Below are 23,922 nucleotides of genomic sequence, written 5' to 3'. Positions count from 1 at the left end.
CCCGTGCTGCTCACCACAATACGATGTTCCATACACGTTACTCCCATATACCACAATACAATGCCGTCGTGTTTTTCCGGAGGAGAAGAAGCCGAAAGTTACAGTTTCTTACCGTATAATTACCGCTAATAATGGTGTCATGCACAGAAGCTGTGCGAGAAGGGGAAAGGGGAGGGGGCGTGGGGGACAGTTGAGACCTCTGGGTCTCCCAAATGGAATGAACAAGGGGGGGAATGGGGGATACACTGTTAGCGCGGATTTAAATCCTTATTGAAGCCTGCAGGGTTATGCGATAAGGAACGTGAGTAGCCTACGGTAAAGGGCAACTTTGCCTAGTGTGAGTGCGCCCCTATCGCCGCCCAACATCATCCAAAATGTGATGTAAACAGACCAAAAATAGTCGGAAAAGCCTACAGAAACTATTAGTTAATGGGACAATCACATTATTAAAAATGGAAGAAAATTTTAGGAGGATGCTTTTGCAAGTAATTCGCCGCCCCACGGCACGCGGCTGGTATAGAGCAATACTCTAATTGATGCAATTGAGAAATACAAGTTTCTCACCTATATTGTTATAATACAACATGACTGTTTGTAGAAAAAACAAAAACATTTACTGTAATATCTAATTTTTTTTCGAGGGGGGGTGCTCGGAGGGGATCTCGTCCGGGGTGTAATTTAATGAAGAACCGCCACTATATAGTTCACTATATCATACACACTATATAGAGAATAATGAGTGAGTGAATAGGGAACGATTTCGAACACAGCTTATCTCTTATGATGTTCCAAGGAGCCAGAAAGTTTGTTGAAATCTATAATATATAATATAGTAGGCCTACCTATATTATAATATACAATGACGAGGATATCATTTTTAACATAGACAGTGTTTATATTAGGCCTACCTTACTTTAATTGAGAGCGTCGAAACATTTCAAGTAGGCTACCTGTCGAAACCATGGACCATTTAAGGGGTCACACTATCGGTTCAACTGATCCTGGAGAAACGCCATAATGTCCAGCAGATCATGATGGGCGTTCCGTCTGAACGAACCACAGTCCTGAGGTTCCTGAGCAAAGTTGACAAACCAATACCACCAATTACTGATGGACGTTAGTATCTCCCAACGACTCAAACATAAACCAGAATTAACTGGATTCAACTCAACAGGCGGGACTTGTTTTATTCTAGGAATTCGAGTTCTCAAGTGAATGACGGCCTCTCTTTTTGAGATTTCTCATCATTTCTGACTTCAGGCTTTGCATGAACATTTCTCAGAATTCTAACATACTAATGTCGTTTAATTAAAAAAAACAGGAGCAGACTTTTTACATGAAAATTTCTCAGAATTCGGAGATAATAAACTCTTTAATTCATAATAACAGAGCATCATCTTTTCTAGCATTACACGTTTTTCCGAATTTGGTCATAATCATGTAGCTAATTCAGAAAAACAAGAGGCAGGCAGGCAGGCAGGCAGGCAGGCAGGCAGGCAGGCAGGCAGGCAGGCAGGCGGCACTTTTATTTATCCCCAAGGGGAAATTCAATGTCCCAGTAGCTTTAAAGACATCACACATAACATACACATACAACAAACAGGAGTATAAAAAAAGAGATGAATACTATTGACAATAGAAGATAGTAAATAAAAAGTCCACATGGAACATTAAGGGCTGTATAAGCTTCCAGTGACAGGGCTGACCCTGTGATTCAGTATGTATGGTATACGGTGCTCTATGTGTGTCAAGATGGAAGTGCAAATAGGAACGCAGTGCAAGGATAAAGTCAAGAGACCAGCATTAAATAGGCCTATGGACAACATAAGAGAACTATGTAGACATAGTAATATAAAAACTAGGCAAAATATGGTATTGGTAGGTATAGGCCTATTGTTTGGTTGAACATGATTGTATACGATTGGCCACATCGGTTGTCATATCATCATTGCCATGCGGTTTTCACACCTGGCGTCGATCAAACAGACTGTTTGATCAGAATGTAGGCTATTCATTCACAATTAAAATTACCCGACCTATAAAATATATTGTTTTACTTGCAGTAAGTATTCAGAAGTCCCTGATTCTCAATGCCGAGGCAGAGGGCTGTTCTTTTTAACGGAAGGTTGGGTCATCATGTAGAGCAGACACACAAAACGTGAAAGCACCCCGATGCACTGGGATCTACACTAAACGCAGGAGTATTTAATTTGCAGACTCTGAATACGTTCCTGTTGTGGCCGCTAGAGGGCAGTGTGTCTATCGGCCTGTCCAATTGCTGGGCTATTATACATCATGGGCTGTTTGTTGTGCCATAGACTCTAAAACACCTTCATAGAGGGGAGTTTATGTGAGTGCATTTCTTCGTGGCTTTCTGATCTGTATGGTACACCATGAAGTACTTTCACTCATTGAGTCGTGTTTCCACTGCAAAACATGAAAGCTACACTTTCACGGCTGGAGCCCACTTAAACAGGGCTACAGCCCTGTATATCACACGATATATATATTACAGCACTGGATATCAGCCGTCATTATCTGTCTGTAGATATTTTGATAACGAGTGATTCCTGTCTGTTACATCCCCGCGGTGGCAATGCGGGAGACAATAACACAACAACCAAAACATTGAAGGGTCCTTAGGAGAAGTGTCAAGTACAGGGGTTTATTCCAAAGGTTTAAATCATAATCAACGTAACAAGGTTACCAAAATATGAGGGAGAGACCGGAAGAATAGTGGCCGGGCCAAAACAAAGAAATAAGTAGAACAAAACAAGGCCTGGCCCTCTTCTACCTCTCAGAAACGAACACAACAAAAAGGCCTATCTGGCTTATCTAAAAATACTATTTACAAAACAATCGGATGGCACGACCAAACTAACTAGTGTTTCTAACAGTGGTTGAATTCTGCATGTATGTACAGGGTGTACGGCGGACAACAAATGAATAGCAATGTCTTCATCAACGGCCCCTAAATTTCCCATTCCCCGGATACTTACAACAAACACTGCGGTAAGACAGCGAAAAAAAGAGGAAAGACACTTGTTGAAAGGACAACTGCTAAAAGGGAGGCGGAGAGAGCTCGAAATAAAACCAGAGTAAACATTAAAACCTGAGATGAATACATTTCTTATAGACAGGTAAGGAATAGTGTTATCTCTCCATGGTATATTGTGATGAATATGTAAAGTGTCGGCTGGTATGGTTTTTTACTAGGCAAAGCCACGATAACCGTTACATTACGGTTCTGTAATGTAACCGTTTCAATACAGTTCTGTAGGATGTCTTGCATCGGCCCATGGTTCTTTTCCCGGTCCGTTTTACATGTTAGTTATGGTCACACTAACTGGGCGTTCACACCAAACGCGACATTTGTCGCCCGTTCGCGTTGTCGCCGAAGTTTTGTCGCGCCACAAATCATAATCTGTCGTCGCTGTGCAAGTTTTGTCGAATTTGTCGCGTCATAACACGATAACCACCATTGCATGTCTTTACCTTTTGTGGAAGAGGGAGAGACGTTGGAGGACCCGACGCAGTCTATTCATAATATTGTACGGAAGAGGCAGTGAATGAAGTATTGATTAGACGGAGATTTATTAGATGGGCCTACCTAATAGACCGTTGGAACACACAAGACCGGAAACCATAGCAACGCCGGTAAACAAACCCCGAGAAGCCCAATCCCTATGAGAGCTCCCCGCGCTACGGCCATCCGGAGGCGCACAGAGCTGTTGGCCGTGATATTATATATAAAATTATATTATATTATATTATATATAGAGCTCCAGGAGGACGTCCGCTGACCCTACATATCCCACGTCCTGTGCTGTTAGGACCTGGGACATAATCATAACCAGCTTATGCTAACGAATTACAGTTGCAATTAGTTTGCTATCTTGCTTGGCTGATACAGCTACCTTTCTTAGGCCTACCAGCGCAATTACATTGATTTTAAGATAACATACATGGTATGTCTGTGAGTAAGATGTTGATGCTATATATGTACTTATGTAGTTATCAGCATTAACGTTTAATTACCTAGGAATCGGACATGGTGTTTCGTCTTCCTATCAATGTAACAGAATTCACATGAACGCGCATAACTGACTTTCGGAGGGAGGAGCTACAGCAGGTAGAGCGTGGCAGGGAGGGACCAGAGAGAACGCAACGGCTGTTTTTTCCCAAATCGCCCACTCTAGCTTTAACTTGTCCTCCGTCTTCCCTCACATACCTTGCACAAAATATTCTGGAAGGCCCAGCAAAACAAGGAAGGCCCAGTGACGGCCGACCGGCATGGTTTTATGCCAATTTCCTGGTCCAAGGCAACCAATCAGCAGCAGGATGAGACTGCACAGTTGAGCTCCAATTAAGTCGTCAGGATCCTATAGAAAAAAAGAGTAAACAGGAGAGGGAGAGAAAGAAGACCAGGAGGGAAGAACGCCTAACAGGCACTTTACTGCTGTCGGCACGTAACAGTGTCCCTAATCTTCCAGACACAGCATCTGCCTATGAGAACTCCTGCGGGGACTAGCGACAGCATACCGTCTCGATCTCTGAATCCATTTCCCTGTAATTCCGTACACAAGTGATGTACTTGAGCAGATACCTAAATGTACGATTGCTGCGCAAATTGTTCATGCTATCGTTATGTATTATCTTGGCCAGCACTCATACACTGATCGTTCTGTTCAACAACCAAAGATAAAACCATTCTAATCTAGGATATAACATCTCCCCGTCAACTATAAAAAAGGATGGGTTTATTGTAACACATACACCCTTTCAAAATGTATAACCTTGTCTACTCTTTATGAACATCTACATCGGACATGACTCCAAGCATTCGCCGGCTTCTTTGAAGACAAATGCATATGGCAAGCGTAGAAGTGGATGGGGAAGGGTCGTCAATGAGTTGTTACGACAGTGTTGTAAAATATCTCCTCCGAAGCTGTAGGGGGAGCTCAGTGCGTGCGCAAACCAAGGAAACAGCGAAGAAGTGGCCAAAGTTGCATAGTTCCCCTTTAAGGGTGGATGTCCATGACCATAGATGAGGATCTACCGGTCGATCTTCGTTCCTCACCTATGGTCAAGAAGGGTGGGTGAGGACCGAAAGGACGAGATGGCGGGTGCAAGCAGCTGAGGTGGGTTTTCTCAGGAGGGTGTCTCTCCCTCAGGGATGGGGTGAGAATCTCAGCCATCCGGGAGGAGCTCGGAGTAGAGCCGCTGCTGCTCTGCCTAGAAAGGAGTCAGTGGAGGGGGTTCATCTGGTAGGATGCCCACTGGGCGCCTCCCTTGGGGGGGTGGTCCATAACGACCAGTGGGGAGGAGGCCTCGGGGAAGACCCAGGACTAGGGGGAGAGATTATATCTCAACACTGGCCGGGGAACGCCTCAGGATCCCCCCGTCAGAGCTGGTCACTGTGCCCTGGGAAAGGGAAGTCTGGGGCCCCCTGCTAGAGTTGCTGCCCCCGGATAAGCGGTTTTGAAGATGAGGATTAGGTTGGTATCCAAGCTATAGTGATTAACAATACAGGAACATACAGTAATGTCAGAACAGCAGCAACTACATGAAAGCAGCCACTATCATTCAGTATAATAACCATGATACATGTTAGTTTAATGTAACCCTGATACATGTTAGCTTAATGTAATACTTGCCTTTTATTTTCTTCCTGTGAATAATGGCTATGATTATTAAAGCCACTACCAGTATGACTCCTGGTATTACTCCTGCCACTAGTCCTGCATGTGGACCTTGATCTCCACATTCAGAATCAGTTGAATCAGTTCCTGGTCTCATCAGTTTCAGTCCCTCAGATTCACATCTGAGATGAGAAGGACCAGACAACAGGTTTAGTTTCAGGGTGTGTAGTGTACATCCTATCCTGGGGGGAGGATAGTAGATTGGTCCGCTCCTGTTCTATTTCATGTAGGCTAGGCCCTCTAGGCTTCGCCTTATGGGTTTGTCCCGTGCGCGTGCTCTCGCTCACTGAAAATTTCAACTATGCACCAATCAATGTGGGCACCGCCCACATTTCCCACGGTACCGTGTATATAAGGCGGCGCATACCGCCGCTCATCCTCCCTTTCTTTTCAGCAATTGTACTGATCAAACGAAAAAGAAGAATCAAGAATGACTTCGAACTTTCAAACCGGTGGCAGCGGCGTGGGCGAGGCGACGGCCCTCTTCAGGGCCACTGGAGAGCGCATCTATGAGCGCTAGGCCCTTTTCAGGGCCTCAGTGCACCTCCTGTCCCGCCTCCCTGGCTCCGGGTGACGGGCACCTGGCGTGTTTTAGGTGCCTCGGCGCTGAACACGCCGCGGCTGCCATGGTTACCCCCGCCTCCTGCGCCGCCTGCCGTTATATATTTAAGCAATAGATCACGCCAGGCTGTGGTATGTGCTCATTATACCACTGTTAAGGGGCGTTGTCCGGCCCAACGCGCAGCGGAGGGCCGGCGACCCCCTTCACAGTGGTATAATGAGCACATGCCACTGACTGAAGTGATCTATTGCTTTTATACAACGGTTACTATTATGGCAAAACGAAAGTCATAGACACACTACATTTAAAAAGAAACCAAGAAAGTCAAAGTAGCCGTTTTATTAAAGACTACCAAAAAGTAGTCCCTCCTGGCTGCCTTCAAAATGCACGACGGTCGCTATGCAACACACTTTAGCGTCCCTCCGAGAGAACGGTTATAACGGTTTCCACTTCAAGGCGCGGAGTGATACTTTCACAAAATAATCGGGCGTCATAGCAGTTATGTATACGCTCATTATACAACAGTTAGGAACCAATCAGATCGCTGGATTTAGGCCCCCCGTTGTATAAATATATATAATGCATTTTGCCTAGGTGTAGCCTTCTAATATATCTAAATCCTATTAAATATTGGCAGTGTCGGGGTGGCTGAGAAATGTACTACTTACATTTTCTGCTTAAATATAGGCCCATCACATGTTGAATAATAGCTGTTAAATTAGGTAGAGCAGGCAAAACAGCACAATTGATTTGATTTCAAATTAAACATTAGTTTACCTGTTTGAACTATATTTTTGTACTTCATCTTCATTTGCTGCCAAGTCCTCTTGGGGCAACTCGGGTTGTTCCTGCGTAAATTGACACACACTGTGGCAACCCGGCCCCAAACCCTCAGGCCAGGCGGCCCAAGGGAGAGGTGGTGGAGGGCGTATACCGCTGATATCCACCAGCCGGAGCCAAAGAGCATCCATTGCGTAACGCCAATCAACAGAATGGAGAACACCTGCGACGGAGGGTGAGGCACCCTTTAAAATGCTGTTTGTTTTCCCAGAGAGGCAAACCGGGAGACAGAGCGGACGAGAGTAACCCCAGGACCCGATACGGCCAAGCAGACTGCTGGATCTAACGGATTTTCCCGGCGGCGCACCCTAGGACGACGTGCGCCGACAAGGCACGCACAAGACAATTCCCTGGACGCCAGCGTGGCTCACGGAGTCACTTGTATGATTTTTGTTTTTCCTGCGTTGGGTACCGACCCCGCAGTTTACTTTTCTTATTAATGAATAAACGCCCCACCGGGCTTTGAACGCATCTTGGAGTGTGGTATTTCTGACGTGAGAGACATTCCTGGGGCCGGATCGCCGCAACACACACACACACACACACACACACACACACACACACACACACACACACACACAATTTTTACATATTGAATAAGTGGAAGATATTAAACCTTATTTTATTTTACTCATATTTTTGCTCACGCATTGACTTGTTCAGCTATTTCCTGCCGAGCTCTATCTCGTGCTCTCGCTGCCGCGGCGGTATTGCTTTTTTTTTTTGTTAAAATAGGTAACTGCTCGACATACGCGTTCATCAGAATTTCCAATTCCGTGGGGGAAAAGTAAGTGGATCTACGCTTTTGGTCCATGTTTGATCATGTTATCAGAGATCCATTGATGATGGCTCTTCATAGTCAACAGCCACGCCCTCAACCCAGAGTGAACATACTCAGAGTTGATTAACCCAACGCTGATCACCTGTTCTGAAACCGAAAACCCAGAGTTGCTTTTCAACCCTGAACTCTGAGTCAACCGGCGCAGGATTAAACTCAGTATGTTAAACCAGCTACCTTAAGCAGCCCTCTGTAAATCCTGCTGGTGTTAGTTTCTCTCCCTTTTTCCTGCTCACCTGTTCCTCATTGTGTGTTAACTCAGCCTGTGTATATCCTGGGCTGTCAGTGCCACCTTGTTAGATTGATTTTACGTTTGGTCTTGGCTTACCTAGTCAGTTCAAAAGGCCCTGTAGTCTGCCTGCCTGGTTCCTGCCTGTCTGGTTCCTGCCTCTTTTTGGCCTTTGCCTGGGGTTCTGCCCTCTGCCTGCTCCCTGACTCTTCAGAAGGTGACCTGTCTTTTCTTCCTTTGTTTGGATTGTTTCCCTGTCTTAGTCTACAGCGGCCTTGGGCCCTTTTTGTGTTTTTGCAATCTTCCCGTGAGACCAGACTTTAGGTGGAGTTTCCAGGTCCCTTGTCACAAACAGACCACAATCTAAGACGCAATGTTCAACCCTTTATTAGTGTGCTCTCATCACAGAATACCCCACAACCAGCCCTCTCTGACTCCACTTGATCACAAACAATATGTTACTACCAATGTTTGACTGACACATGAAAGAAGGCCATGTAATGCTAATCCCAGCACCCCAAATGCGTCCTGATTAAAAAAAAAAAGTAAAGTACAGGAATTACTTAAAAAAAACAAAAGACATTAAATGTAAATAAGGTTACCCCATTGAAATACAGTGCAGTACATTGGGAGATATTTTCATTATAGGTTTTGCATTTGTTATTTCACATTTTATTCCCTAAATGATTACGGTCAAAAGCCTTCAAAAAAGTGACGTTACTAAAAGGTTAGCAGAAAAACAACAAGAAAAGATACTTGCATGGGTGAAATATGTACGTGTCATCGTTTACAAAATAGTTCGTAACGTTGTAAAAAAATATATCATGAAGAAAATATTGTCTTCCTTGGTGGTCGCTCAAGAGAGGTGGAGCTTGGACCCAAGCCAACGTTACCCATCACATTTATCAACACCTCGCTTCTCTTTGCTCTGTGAGCCACATATAAAAGAATAATGTGAGGATTGATCAAATAATGATGTTAAACACACCACTCCCCTTCTCCTGTGAAAGCTGGCATCAGGGAGGAATCAGACTGGTGTATTTCCTCCTCTAGTTTCTGAGTTTGAATCATCAGATTCACTTTCATGTTGATCCAGAATTTCTAGAACTGTGTTACTTTGTCTCCTGCAATGTCATTCCCCTTCAATAGTGAATCACGGTTGATACTTAGGGTCTGATCCTGGACCCATCTCGATGTCTCTCTCTCCAGCACCAGACCTGCGGGCTGAGGGGAAGATGGAGGGGATGGACTGGGAGGTGGAGGGGATGGACTGGGAGGTGGAGGGGGTGGACTGGGAGGTGGACTGGGAGGTGGAGGGGCTGGACTGGGAGGTGGAGGGGGTGGACTGGGAGGTGGACTGGGAGGAGGAGGGGATAAACTGGGAGGCGCTAATGTCTCTCCTGATGACATCGTCCTCAGGACCCAGACTCTGGTCATCATCATGACCATCAGGGGTACTTGTTCTTGAAGTGTGTTCTTGGTGGTCCCCGGTTGGTGCAGGAGATTCACTGGACATTAGTGGTGTAGTTTCTGGAAGAAAATGCAGCAGAGAGTCAGGACATACAGCCAGCCTCCACATGCAGCAACACTCACTGAAGACTGAAGCCCAGTGGAGCAGCTCTGCAGCTGGGTACTCTCAGGTGGAGATGAGGACACATACACACACACACACACACACACACACACACACACACACACACACACACACACACACACACACACACACACACAACCAGACAAACACACAGCCCAGACATAGCCAGACACACACACAAACAGACACACACAGCCAGACACACACACAAACAGACACACACAGCCAGACACACCCCACCAGAAACACACACACACACACACACACACAGCCAAAAACTCACACAAAGCCAGACACACACAACCAGAGATACACTACCACTCCACACAACCAGGGGCTCACCCAGAAACACAAACACCCAACACAAGTAGAGACTCAGCCAGACACACACAACCACCCCCCAAAACCAGTAACACAACCAACCCACACAACCACACACAAAAAACAAGACACACACAATGAGCATGACTATAGATAACGGTTGACCAGTAGTGTTCAATTAGACAAGTGAAAAAAGGTCCAAAGGTCATCTTGATTTAAATTATTTTTTGATGGGATTAAGTTGCACTCTAATATAGTCTAATAGATTCCCTCGCATCTATTTGTGGATAAAACATTTCAGAGGTACAGGGTGAAATGATCGTGGATATTTAATAGAATCTGGATTAGTTCATATTGTCATTCTCATTATATAACTGAAGCTATAACATAATTAACACAACTCACCTTCAGCAGGCTGTGTTTCACTGGAGGGAGCTGGAGGGATGGATGTCTCTAGACCTGCAGGCTGTGTTTCACTGGAGGGTGCTGGAGGGATGGATGTCTCTAGACCTGCAGGCTGTGTTTCACTGGAGGGAGCTGGAGGGATGGATGTCTCTAGACCTGCAGGCTGTGTTTCACTGGAGGGAGCTGGAGGGATGGATGTCTCTAGACCTGCAGGCTGTGTTCAAACACACAGTTCATCCATACTGTTACCACTGCATCAAGTCCTCTGTCATTCTACTACATATAAGGTAGCACTGTACAAATACACTTTATATCATTTGACCAAGAACTACAATTAATTAGTAACAAGGTGTAACTGTAACATTCAACAATAATAATAATAATAATAACTATAATAATAAAAAATAAATAGCAGTTTATTATTAATGACACAGAGACCACAAATAATGGGTTGAACGTACAAGCTCCGTAGAGAGGTGAGATGTGGATGTGTAACGAGCTGTCCCTTCTCCAGCAGCTCCACCTGGACGGTTATAGAGTAGATAAAGTTAGTCTAACATCACAAAGAAAACCTGTAGCTGCTGCTGCAGAGTAGCTAGCTAGCCACCACACATGAAGGCTTTCCTTTCCCCCTCCTACTGTTTTCTCCATTTTCTAAGTTCCTCGCCTGAAGCCTGCCTCTCTCTTTCGGCCTTTTTTCAACTGAGCAATACAGTTTAGATATGTTCAACTTTGTGCGCTGGACCCAGGATAGCAGCACTTATCAACAAAATAATAGATGTAACAAAATGTCCAACAACGTTGAAAAAGCTTTCAAAGTTCATTTTTTACAGTTTTACAGTCAGAGCAGATCTCTCGGAGCAGCACTCAGAGCAGCTCTAAGAGAGTTCTGTACTCTTGTTGTCCAGACGCTGTCCTGGTGTTTGGGGTCTCTGCACTTAAATGAGTCTGGAGATTTTTTCGCATTAAACAGTAACCCATCCCCCCACTCTCAGTGAACAAAGTAGGCTACAAGATGAAAACCTCTGAGGGCAGCAAAGTGGATTACTTTTTTTTTCTGTCCTTATTTGTTAATTTCTTTCCGTAAGGCAGAACATGGGGAAGGGCGCCCGATGAATTGTATTATTATTAATATTATTTTATTTTTTCCTTTTAGAGGTGACGTGCCCAGGCGACCGCCTATATGGCCTATGCCCTTAGCCCTGATGGTCTGAAGATTATATAAAGGGATTCTGTGGTGAAAGTGTGAGTCACCAATTAATTGTTTTTCCATTATTCAGTTAAAGAATGTTGGAAGTCCTCAAAATCATTTTTAATTTGTAGACCAAATCAGAATGAAAAAACCCAAGACCACACAAAGTTGTTCCATTGATATTTTCAATGGAAGCACCCTTTCTACCCTTTGTCCCTGCTCTGTGTTGTCATGACGACTCAGTGAGCTACGTTATAAACGCCACTGAGCTGACGTTATGCTGGCCACATCGCCCCAGCTATGAGAGTAGTGTCTTATATACATGGATTGCTCCATTCTATAATCTAATATCTAGATGATGTTGTTCAGTAGGTCTGCCACTCTGGTCCCTCTGCTAGGTAGGCTCTGACTCTGGTACAATTAGATTAAATGTTTTAAATCACAGCAATATCATTTGACTTGGTGTCAATAACCCTTTCAAAACAATGGATATTAATAAATAATCTGTTATTCATTAACACAGTGAAACATGTGGGATAAGAACTTACCCGCTGACTCCCTCTTCCGTTCCTTTTTTACCTTCTTCAATCAAATAAAAATGTGAATAAAATATCAACATTGGGTTCATTACAAGGTCATCATCTAATAACTCCACCACTGCCAGCCAGGGTCACACATAGTATTGTGTTTTGTATCAAACCAGTAATAAAACTTACCTCCAGAAGTTGATCAATGAATTCTATTTTGAGATAAACAATACAGTAACATGTCAGGAGAGCAGTCAATGTGATTCAGCAGAACCCTGATACATGTTAGTTGAAGGTAATTATGATACATGTCAGAGTTTATTACCATGATACATGTTAGTTTAATTTAACCATGATATATGTTAGGTTAATGTAACATGATACATGTTAGAGTTTAATGTAACATGATACATGTTAGTTTAATGTAACCCTTACCTCCCAGGACTATGATTGATATTATGAAACATATCCATCCTATTATTATGAACTGCTCCATATACTCTAATCATGTAGAATCAGTTGAACCAGTTCCTGGTTTCCACTCTGAATTAGCCTCTACACAGAAGACCATCTTGACAGACTGAATACGTGTAGGGAGACGGCTGCCATTATCGTGGTCAAACAAGGACAGAAGTCTTTCTACCCTTTGTCCCTGCTCTGTGTTGTCATGACGACTCAGTGAGCTACGTTATAAACGCCACTGAGCTGACGTTATGCTGGCCACATCGCCCCAGCTACGAGAGTATGGCTTATATACATGGATAGCTCCATTCTATAATCTAATATCTAGATGATGTTGTTCAGTAGGTCTGCCACTCTGGTCCCTCTGCTAGGTAGGCTCTGACTCTCTGGTACAATTAGATTAAATGTTTTGAATCACAGCGATATCGTTTGACTTGGTGTCAGTAACCCTTGCAAATCACTGGATATTAATAAGTTATCTGTTACTCATTAACAAAGTTAAACATGTGGGATAAGAACTTACCATGGTTATTGTCTGTATTGGTATTTTTCTCTTCCTATAAAATAAAATGTGAATAAAATATCAACATTGGGTTCATCACAAGGTCATCATCTAATTACTCCACCACTGCCAGCTAGGGTCACACATATTATTGTGGTCTGTATCAAACCAGTAATAACACTTACCTTCAGAAGGTCATCAATCCATCCTATATAGAGATAAACAATACAGTAACATGTCAGGACAGCAGTCAATATCATTCAGCATAACCCTGATATATGTTAGTTTAATGTAACCATGATACATTTTAGTTTAATGCTCCATGATACATGTTAGTTTAATGTAACATGATACATGTTAGAGTTCAATGTAACCCTTACCTCCCAGGACTATGGTTGATATTATGAAACGTATCCATCCTATTATTATGAACTGCTCCATATATTCTAATCATGTAGAATCAGTTGAACCAGTTCCTGGTTTCCACTCTGGATTAGCCTCTACACAGAAGAACATCTTGACAGACTGAATACGTGTAGGGAGACGGCTGCCATTATCGTGGTCAAACAAGGACACAAGTCTTTCTACCCTTTGTCCCTGCTCTGTGTTGTCCTGACGACTCAGTGAGCTACGTTATAAACGCCACTGAGCTGACGTTATGCTGGCCACATCGCCCCAGCTATGAGAGTAGAGTCTTATATACATGGATAGCTCCATTCTATAATATAATATCTAGATCAGGTGTAATGGGAAAATTATATTTCGACATTCCATTTCTCTAACTCCCATTTGTTGGTATGGGCCTGTTTCCTTGAGCCCCTCTGGAAGGTCGAGAAGCCAGGGCTCCAACTGATTAGGCACGGCTACGTCCCCCTTATGACATCCTGAGGAGGTGCACTGATAGTTTACCCTCTGGTTAACCAATACTATAGTCATATTGGGGGCAGAGCTGTTCTCAGCATCCTCAGACCTGAAGTCCTTGCTTTATCAATGGATCCGACCTCTCCTTGAGGAGCTCTTGGAGAGACGCAGGGAGAACTCCCATCTGAGGCCTCGGATGATTGTATGTTAGGCCTTGGATTGTGTTGTATGTTTGTTTTATATTATTATACGTTTATTATTTAAATATACTACCCTAATTGTTATAAGTTCGGTAGACTTTTTATTCCTACTCAGTTTATAAAGAAACGATTGACGTGGTCCAGAAATTCCCACCAAAAAGGGGTTCTCAACCACCGGGCCGCAGAGATTTAGAAATAAAGCCTACCTGCATTAAAAAATAAATAAAATAATAATAATAATAATGCTTCCACAAAATTCAAATGAGAGGCCGTCACACCAACCAATCCCAACCCCACTTCTCTATCATGCGTGGCAGGCGGCAGGGAGGAGTGTGGGGAGTGGTGATCGAAGGGAGATATCTGGCAGCATGCTGGCTCCACCCCCAAGCCTTACATGGACTTCCTCCCTTAACGATGCAAGCCTGAGGAGCATTAGGCAGGAGTGCTTGGGCTTAAAGGGGAGAGCAGGCTACCACATGGGGGCTAGAGAGAGAGAGAGAGAGAGAGAGAGAGAGAGAGAGAGAGAGAGAGAGAGAGAGAGAGAGAGAGAGAGAGAGAGAGAGAGAGAGAGAGAGAGAGAGAGAGAGAGAGAGAGAGAGAGAGAGAGAGAGAGAGAGAGAGAGAGAGAGAGAGAGAGAGAGAGAGAGAGAGAGAGAGAGAGAGAGAGAGAGAGAGAGAGAGAGAGAGAGAGAGAGAGAGAGAGAGAGAGAGAGAGAGAGAGAGAGAGAGAGAGAGAGAGAGAGAGAGAGAGAGAGAGAGAGAGAGAGAGAGGGGACCGTCTGACTATCCCCATTGTGTACCGACCGCTTTGTTTGAGGGCCCTTCTGGCGACGACTCCTGGATACGGACACGGATTGTGGATTACCCTTTTCCCACCACGGTGATTGTTATTCACCTGGTAAATAAATCATCTGACTTTGTATTGCTCTGTGTATTGTGTGGTTTACTATTCAACTTGGTAGCGTGGAAACCCCACAGCCACTAGCCTGCTACACATGATAAAGTCTTCATGCCACTGTTGTTATGTGAATACTTGGGTCGTTATGTGTGTGGAACAGGATTTATGGCGCTTACTGTATCAGTGGGGAAAAATGTAGTGGTCATTGATATTTTGATGCTCACTACTACAGGACAACAGGAGAGGCCTCACACCAACCCTAACAATAACCCCCATATAAATACGCATACCGGGCCTCAGTAATAAAGAGGTTGAGGAGCCCTGATCTAGAAGATGTTGTCCAGTAGGTCTGCCACTCTGGTCCCTCTGCTAGGTAGGCTCTGACTCTCTGGTACAATGAGATGAAATGTTTTGAATCACAGCGATATCATTTGACTTGGTGTGAGTCAGTAACCCTTGCAAATCACTGGATATTAATAAATGATCTGTTACTCATTTACAAAGTGAAACATGTGGAATATTAGCTTACCATTTAACTCCCTGTTTGGTTCCTCTGTTGCCTTTACAATAAAATAAAAATGTAAATAAAATATCAACATTGGGTTCATCACAAGGTCATCATCTAATAAAACCAGTGCCAGCTAGGGTCACACATGTTATTGTGTTCTGTATCAAACCAGTGATAACACTTACCTTCAGAGCTCTTCTATAAGACCATTCTGTATAGAGATAAACAATACATCAACAGGTCAGGACAGCAGTCACTATCATTCAGCATTACCATGATACATGTTAATTTAATGTTATCTTAATACATGTTAAGGAGTTTAATGTAAACATAAAACATGTTGAAGTTTACTGTAACATGATACATGTTAGTTTAAGCGAACCATGAAACATGTTAATGTAACCTATACCTTATGTAACGTGTAACATCAAGCACCGCTCATCAACAAAACAAAAGACGTAATTAATCCCTAACATTGTAGAGAAGCTTTGACGGTCCTTTTTTACAGTTTGAAGTTTAAATGGCACAGCTGCACACCAAGATAACAAGCCCACCAGCGTTTAGAGAGCGGCTCTCTGAGCGGCTCTCTCAGAGCGGCTCTCTCAGAGCGGCTCTCTCTGAGCGGCTCTCTCTGAGCGGCTCTCTCAGAGCGGCTCTCTCTGAGCGGCTCTCTCTGAGCGGCTCTCTCTGAGCGGCTCTCTCTGAGCGGCTCTCTCGGAGCGGCTCTCTCGGAGCGGCTCTCTCGGAGCGGCTCTCTCGGCTCGGCTCTCTCTGAGTGGCTCTCTGATGCCCCTTTCACACCGCCGCAAAATCGGGGCCGGTTCCGGGCCAGTTCGGAGCTAGGGCCAGGGCTTTGGTTTCACACCGCCAAAGAACCGGCTCCGGCCCCTAAAAACCGGTTCAACTCTGGCCCCACTTTAGAGCTGGGCTAGAACTAGAACCGCTTTTACGCCGGGGGCAGGGGGCGGAGTTATCCGTACCTTCATAAACAGGAAGACCAACGAAGACCGGCATTTTTTAAAACACCGAAGTAAACAATGGACGTGAATCCGTGTATGGTTCTTTTGTTTTTTCTGATTTTGTTTTAAATCGGAATATTCAAAGAACGAACCATACACGGATTGAATCGAAGACGAAATTGTTGTTGTTGTGTTTGAAACTGGCGCGAGGGTTCTTCTGCGCGCCTATTGTGTGGTGGTTCAACGCGTCAACGCGCCAACGCAGCTAGATGAGTCCATGTCCATGCAAGTGAACGGAGCGTTCCCTCTTCGTCATAACTATCAAACCAAACATCCTTCACATTCACCGAGCGAACATTATGAAAGTAAAATGCACATTTCTCGCTAAAAATGTTTCCATAAACGCATTTGATGGCGTAACTATGTTACTATTTCCACCCAGAATAAAGAAAGATGTCGGCCGTATGCTTCTGTCCAAGCTCACTAGCCGAGACGTTTGCAGTGACGTCATGACGTTGCTCACGCCGGCTCCATGGCTGGCTCTGGCCGGTGTGAAACCAACCGGTTCTTAACTGGGGTAAGGCTGGAACCAGTTTGGAACTGGCCCTAGCACCAGCCCGGAACTGGCTCTCGGTTCTTTTTGGTGTGAAAGCGGCAAGAGCGGCTCTAAACCGCTCTGTGATTCTACATTATTCTTTATTCTACATTAAACAGAACAGCTTTGATGTGGAAACTCAAATGTGGATTGAGCATCAAACAGTATCCCACCCCCCCCCCCCTTCAGTGAGCATGTTGGCTGCAAGATAAAAGGGGGGCAGCAAACTGTATTACTTTTTTCTTTCTTTATTCTTTTCTTTACTCTAGTTTGGACAGAACAATAAAACGGTGGTCTGCTTGAAAACGGGGTTCTTTGTCCGCTTCCAAGTGAACTCTGGTTGGTTTGCTTTAGGTTTTTAACGCGCTCAGACCCGTCTATAACATGCTTGATTTTTTGTTAGTGTGTAGGCAGAACGGTTTCTGTGTAAACTGTTCCACCCGGTATCACGCGATTTCGTGCTCATGCGCACAAACGTTAATCTATTGAATCGTGTCCCAGAGCACGATTGTCCGACTTTTTTCGTGCTTCACAGAACGAAATGTAAACCAATGCATTCTGAATGGGAGCGTTTTTCTGACGAGAGAGAGAGAGAGAGAGAGAGAGAGAGAGAGAGAGAGAGAGAGAGAGAGAGAGAGAGAGAGAGAGAGTGTTAGCAGACATTACAGTGTACCCTCTAGTTATATATATGTCAATATTTCTGATTTTTTACGCAGACCTCCTCAAAAGCTGAAACGAACGTGCTCCACAGAACGCGCGTTTCTCAGACAATTATCGTGCTCCACAATACGAAACGAGGGAAAGAGAAAGAGAGAGAGGGAGGGAGAGAGAGAGAGAGAGAGAGAGAGAGAGAGAGGCTTCAGAAGGGGTGTGCGCAGATAGTACAGTGCACCCTCTAGTTATGTACATGTCAATATTTCCATTTTTGCATTTTTGAAGCAGACCTCCTCAAAAACTGAAAATAAATAAATCAATAAAAATAACCGTGCTCCACTCAACGAAATGTAAATCAATGCATTCTGAATGGGAGCGTTTCTCTGATGTGTCCATGCTACACAGAACGAAATGTACTCCAATGCATTTTGAATGGGAGCAATTTTCAGATGAGAGAGAGAGAGAGAGTGTTAGCAGACAGTACAGTGCACCCTCTAGTTATATATGTGTCAATATTTCAGATCTTTTAAGCAGACTATTTTCTATTGAATCGTGTCCCAGAGCACGATCGTCCGACATTATTCGTACTGCACACAACGGAATGTAAACCCATGCATTTTGTATATATATATATATATATATATATATATATATATAGTATATATGTATATATGCCCATCAGTTACTTGGCTCCGCAGTGCATCAGTGTCCCTCTCTATGGCTCCCTCTCTCTCTTTTCCACTGTGTTTTCGAGAATTCATATCGATATAACGAGAAAGGATGTAATGATAACGGCAAGAAAATAAAGGCTCCATGGTCATAATAATTTAAATATAATTCAATTAAAGCGTGTAACAAGGAAATTGGATGATCTAGTTGTGGTTCAGCAGAGGCTGAATTTTAACCGAATTCGGCCTATAACCTTTTTTTTTTTACATCGTTTTTATATTATGAATATTTTAATATTGTCTGGTATACCTGAACCACATTTACACATTGGTGGAAGTGGATTTTCAACGGTGAGTTTGGCTACGGATCGATTGATAATTGAATAAAAGCAACATGGTCTAAATATTATAGGCTAACTAAATAATTGTATATTTATATATTTCATTTATATATATATAATATATATTTTAATATTAAATTAATTCAATATTAAACCAATGCATTTCAATCGGGAGATTCTTTTCGCCTTCACAAGGGCGGGCGGGCTGCGCAGTGCACGCTCTAACGTCATCTTATTATAACGATAATTTAATAAAAGCTACATGTCTACTATATATAAAGGCCGATATAATATATATTTTAATATTTAATCAATTCAATATTTTTTTCGACCTCAGAAGGGCGGCGCAGTGCCCGCTCTATATCGCCCCCGTATCGTTCTATTTCCCACAGTTTAGATAATAGGTAATTAGTACGTCTCTTTTGTAATCAACATGACTCCATTGAAACGCATTGGCAACAAGCCGTTGCTAGAAATTAATCTAAATTAGTTGACAAGTGATCGAAACTTGTCCATTAGACCTTCAACTAGTGTTGCATCTTGGGATTACCCTGTGAAAATTGTGGGTCCCTGGGAAAAAGCCGGCCCTAACCCTAACCCTAATCCTAACCCTAACCCTAATCCTAACCCTAACCCTAACCCTAACCCTAACCATAACCCTAACCCTAACCCAAAGCCCAACCCGAAACATCATCCCCACCACATGTCTTTCCACCACATTCTGAACCACTAGGTCGTGCTATTTGGAGTGGCTTTGTCTAAATAACAGTCCATTTGGGAAAACTTTTTTTCTCTAAGGGCTAGAACTCCAAATCTCTGATACGTCGTTCTCGGGACCCCGGGAAATGTGCGAATACATTTTGGCAGCTATCTCGAAAAGGCCGGAAAAGGGGGCGTGACCCCCAACAGCAGAGTAAATGTACATAAGATAGAGATTAGTTTCTAGTCCCCATTTTTTGTGGGATGGAGTTGTACATTTGTGGCTTAAGGTGTGTAGACACAGCTGGCCTGTGGCCAAGTTTTTGAAGTCTGGGGTCAAAAGGTCAAAAGGAGCCGGCACCACGCCGCTTATGAGAGAACAAAAAGTGAATGTGTATTTCTCTCATAACTTTTTGTCATTAAAGAGAGGCCTGATTCTCAGATATGCATGTTGGACGGTTAGGGTATAGGTCTGGGTTGAACTTCAGGCCAAAATCTTGCAAGCCAGCCGCTGGGTGAGGTGCAACGAGATGGAGCACTTGCTGAGTCATTTCCTGTAGGGCTGGAGCCTCAAGTTGATGTGTATGCGTCCTTTGAGACACCCTTTGATATAAAAGAGACGGGGGGGGGGGGGCTGATTGTGGACAGTAGGGGTGTACACTAGACATAAATAGGAAGCACATTCAGGAGGAGGATGAACCTCTCACACATATTTAATTAATTGTTTCAAATAACCCTGCCTCGTTAAATCAATGAGCTTGGTGTGTTGCTTTCAAGAATAGGTTATAGACTGTGTCACTATAAATCTGTCCATGCACGTCTCTCAGAGTGACGTAACAAGCCACCAGACAAAGATAAAAAAAAGTCAAGTTAATTAAAAAGTAACTTATTAATTAGTCTAAACTGTAGAAAATAGAAACATCCAAAGTGCCTTTTGAAGGAAACCTTGGAATATCTGTCTATATTCTAACCAGCGGACCCTAGTTTACGACCAAAGCAACACAGCAGCTTTTTGACAGCAGCTCCGTTGCCGCGTGGTTTTTGGAGCCATGTAAGGAGCAGAGGGGGCGGTGGATGGCAACCACCATAGCAACCATGACGGTCAAGTGACGTGGACGCAGCCCCATTGGAAAGAATAGGGCAGTCATGATTAGAGCCGTTATTGTAATGCGTTTTCCGCGATGGACCAACGTAGTTATGCTACATTCTGGTGTGAGACTGGGTTTAAGGGACGTGGTTAGTTTCAGTTTTTAGGGGGTCTGCTGTAAAAATCGGTTGTTCTTTTGGCCAATCCATAACTCGAGCATGCACTGCACCCTTCTGAAGTTGAAAAAAATCTCCCGATTGAAATGCATTGGTTTAATATTTATTTAATTACATATTAAAATATAGGCTATATATTATATTGAAATATAAATATAAAAATGATTTAGTAATAATATTGTGGCGACTCCTCCGCGGTCGCACAGAGGATCCTGGGAATTGGTAGCCTGGTCCTACCAGACCATCGTACTACCAGACCATCGTACTTCATTTCATTTGTACAGAAGGTCTGGAACTGCCCAATGGACAAACGTTCACTCACTTGGAGGCGGGTGTCTGTTGAAGTTTTAAAATGATTGGATCTGCCCAGTGCCACTCTTGATCTGCCATAACCAATCGCATAGCATTTGGTCGTGACGTATGTCATGCGACGGGATCGGCTCCTTCACCACTAACGGAGCCAGCTGGAAAATCTAACTTTTCCCGAACCCGGTGGGGAGAAGTGCCCCAACATCATGGCCACCAACAAAACTCTGCAAAGCTTGTTCTTACTCCGGCTTTAATTGATCGATATTCGGCAGCGATCCCACAACAGACCGAATAGCTTCTCTTGCATCCTTCACCATTGTCTTCCTTGTCTTCCTCTGACTGCAAGTGAAACTGGCGCGCAACCTCGACGTCATCGTTCTCAGCCACTTCCTCTGTTTGCTGATTGGACCGCCCAAAATCTGGCCTCCAAGGAACCCATGCATATGAAGCAGACCCAGACCTAGTACTGAGGTGAAATGAAAATGGAGAGGAAGTAGGTAGGTGGGCGGTGCCAGGCTAGGGAATTGGGGTTGTCAGTTGACAAAAGGGGCTTATGTCAACTTGTATTGTTGTTAGGTTAAGTGTGGTTAAAGGGTTGGGGTCTTTATTGGTTATGCGTTAATTGTGTGTAGTTCCATTGTTGTGTGATGTGTAGTGTGATTGGGACCATTAGTGAGAGTGTTGTGTGTGTTGGTCAGCTGTGCCGTGTTTGTTATGTTCGGGGTCCTTCAATAAAGGCAACTCTCGGAGTCGTGCGGTGTATGAGGAACGAGAGTTGCATAACCGCTTAACCTGGGCTCCTGTCTCGTCCTTCCTGTGTTGCTCGCCACAATATTATAAATAGACCATGTAGCTTTTATTCAATTATCGTTATAAGATCTGTTAGAGCGTGCCCTGCGCAGCCCTCCTCCTTCTGAAGTCGAAAAGAATCACCCGATCTAAATGCATTGGTTTAATATTGAATTTATTAAATATTAAAATAAAGATTATATATCCTATATAAATATAAAATTATTTAGTTATAATATTATGCATTGGTATAATATTGAATTAATTAAACATTAAAATATATATTATCTATAAATAAATAAATATTTAGTTGTGTGTATGTAGCTTTTATTCAATTATCTATAACAAGATCTGTAGCCTATCTGCACTACCACCAATGTGTAGGCCTAAGTGTGGTTCAGGTATACCAGACAATATTAAAATAATCATAACATAAAAACGATGTAAAAAATTAGGTTATGGGCCAATTTTGGTTAGAATTCAGCCTCTGCTGGCCCACAACTAGATCGTCTCATTTCCTCGTAACACGCTTTAACTTAATTATATTTAAATTATAATGACCATGGAGCCTTTATGTTCTTGCCGTTATCATTACATCCTTTCTCGATATGAATTCTCGAAACACAGTGGAAAAGAGAGAGAGGGAGCCATAGAGAGGGACACTGATGCACTGCGGAACAAAGTAACTGATGGGCATATATACATATATACTATATATATATATACATGTGTATATCATGTGTATATTCTGAGAAACGCTCCAATCCAAAATGCATGGGTTTACATTTCGTTCTGTGCAGTTCGAATAACGTCGGACGATCGTGCTCTGGGACACGATTCAATAGATTACTTTCCGTCTGCTGTAAGAAAAGAGGGGAATCAGAGTATCCCTAATCCATACATTTACCCTTTGATGCATTTGTTGTTTTGACACATACATAAGTAGAGGCTGCACTGTACTATCTGTGCACACCTCTTCTGTGGTCAAAGAAAATATCCCAATTGAAAGGCAGAGGTTTAAATTTCGTTCTGTGTAGCAGAACAAAATAGTACACTAGATTTACCCTTTGATGCATTTATTGTTTTGACAAAAACAGAGGGTGCATTATATCTGCACACACCCCTTCTGAAGTCTCTCTCTCTCTCTCTCTCTCTCTCTCTCTCTCTCTCTCTCTCTCTCTCTCTCTCTCTCTCTCTCTCTCTCTCTCTCTCTCTCTCTCTCTCTCTCTCTCTCTCTCTCTCTCTCTCTCTCTCTCTCTCTCTCTCTCTCTCTCTCGTTTCGTTCTGTGGAGAACGATAATTGTCTGAGAAACGACAAGTGCCACACGTTATGTGGGGCACGTTCATTTCAGTTTTTGAGGAGGTCTGCTTAAAAAATCAGAGATATTGACATATATATAACTAGAGGGTGCACTGTACTATCTGCGCACACTCTCTCTCTCGTCTGAAAAACGCTCCCATTCAAATTGCATTGGTTTACATTTCGTTCTGTGTAGCACAGAAACATCGGAGAAACGCTCCCATTCAGAATGCAATGGTTTACATTTCGTTCTGTTTAGCACGAAAAAAGCCGGACAATCGTGCTCTGGGACACGATTCAATAGATTAACGTTTGTGCACATGAGCACGAAAACGCGTGATACCGCGTTTTTAAAGCAGGACGTAGTCACATGTGAAAAGTTGCTTCATCTCCATGTCAGCTCGGCCGTAAACATTTCAATTAATTTGCCATAAAGGATAGAAAATGGGTGCAGTTCAAACGTAACGGCGGCCGGCTTGACCGCAGTCAACTATATCCCACCCACAAGACTCACAATGCCTCGTGGGTGAGATGTGCACTTTTTCCACACACAGTAAATATAAAAAGCATATTTAGCCAGGTATACGTGAACTTTTTGAGATTAAAGTGAGTCAGACGTGGTGCAATAAGGAGGGGAACGCAGTTATCGAGATATGGCCGGAAGAATATGCAAAGACATTTTGTGGCTCATAAAATTGTGTGTC

General features: G+C 43.4%; 2 protein-coding genes and 1 long non-coding RNA gene across 7 annotated transcripts in view; all 3 read right to left on the bottom strand.

The window, feature by feature from the left end:
• LOC115531221 (tumor necrosis factor receptor superfamily member 14) overlaps positions 1 to 4,249 on the bottom strand; it is an 81,722-nt gene extending 77,473 nt beyond the window's left edge. Inside the window, exon 1 of one of the 4 annotated variants that reach the window (XM_030342097.1) lies at positions 4,232 to 4,249. The gene's annotated coding sequence lies outside the window, so the exon portion shown is untranslated. Of the gene's footprint in view, positions 1 to 908; positions 1,445 to 4,231 lie in introns of those variants that run through there. The other 3 variants (XM_030342330.1, XM_030341845.1, XM_030341928.1) reach the window with 3 other exon arrangements.
• A 4,293-nt stretch (positions 4,250 to 8,542) lies between these two features.
• Positions 8,543 to 10,546, bottom strand: LOC115532938 (putative protein TPRXL). Its single transcript, XM_030343077.1, has 2 exons — positions 10,492 to 10,546; positions 8,543 to 9,701 (listed from the first exon to the last, which is right to left on the bottom strand). Exon 2 carries the CDS (start codon positions 9,685 to 9,687, stop codon positions 9,325 to 9,327), a length of 363 nt encoding a protein of 120 aa, XP_030198937.1. The 5' UTR covers positions 9,688 to 9,701; positions 10,492 to 10,546; the 3' UTR covers positions 8,543 to 9,324.
• Positions 10,547 to 10,652: 106 nt separating this feature from the next.
• LOC115533232 (uncharacterized) lies at positions 10,653 to 12,674 on the bottom strand. Of its 2 annotated transcripts, XR_003974169.1 has the most exons (4): positions 12,400 to 12,674; positions 12,232 to 12,262; positions 10,953 to 11,014; positions 10,653 to 10,705 (listed from the first exon to the last, which is right to left on the bottom strand). It is a non-coding gene; the product is annotated as an uncharacterized LOC115533232 (long non-coding RNA). The 2 variants fall into 2 exon arrangements; XR_003974163.1 differs by having other exon boundaries at positions 12,232 to 12,674.
• Positions 12,675 to 23,922: the final 11,248 nt, after the last annotated feature.

This window comes from Gadus morhua, chromosome 1, assembly GCF_902167405.1.
Source record: "Gadus morhua chromosome 1, gadMor3.0, whole genome shotgun sequence".
NCBI lineage: Eukaryota > Metazoa > Chordata > Actinopteri > Gadiformes > Gadidae > Gadus > Gadus morhua.
This window is presented reverse-complemented; position numbering and strand designations above follow the sequence as displayed.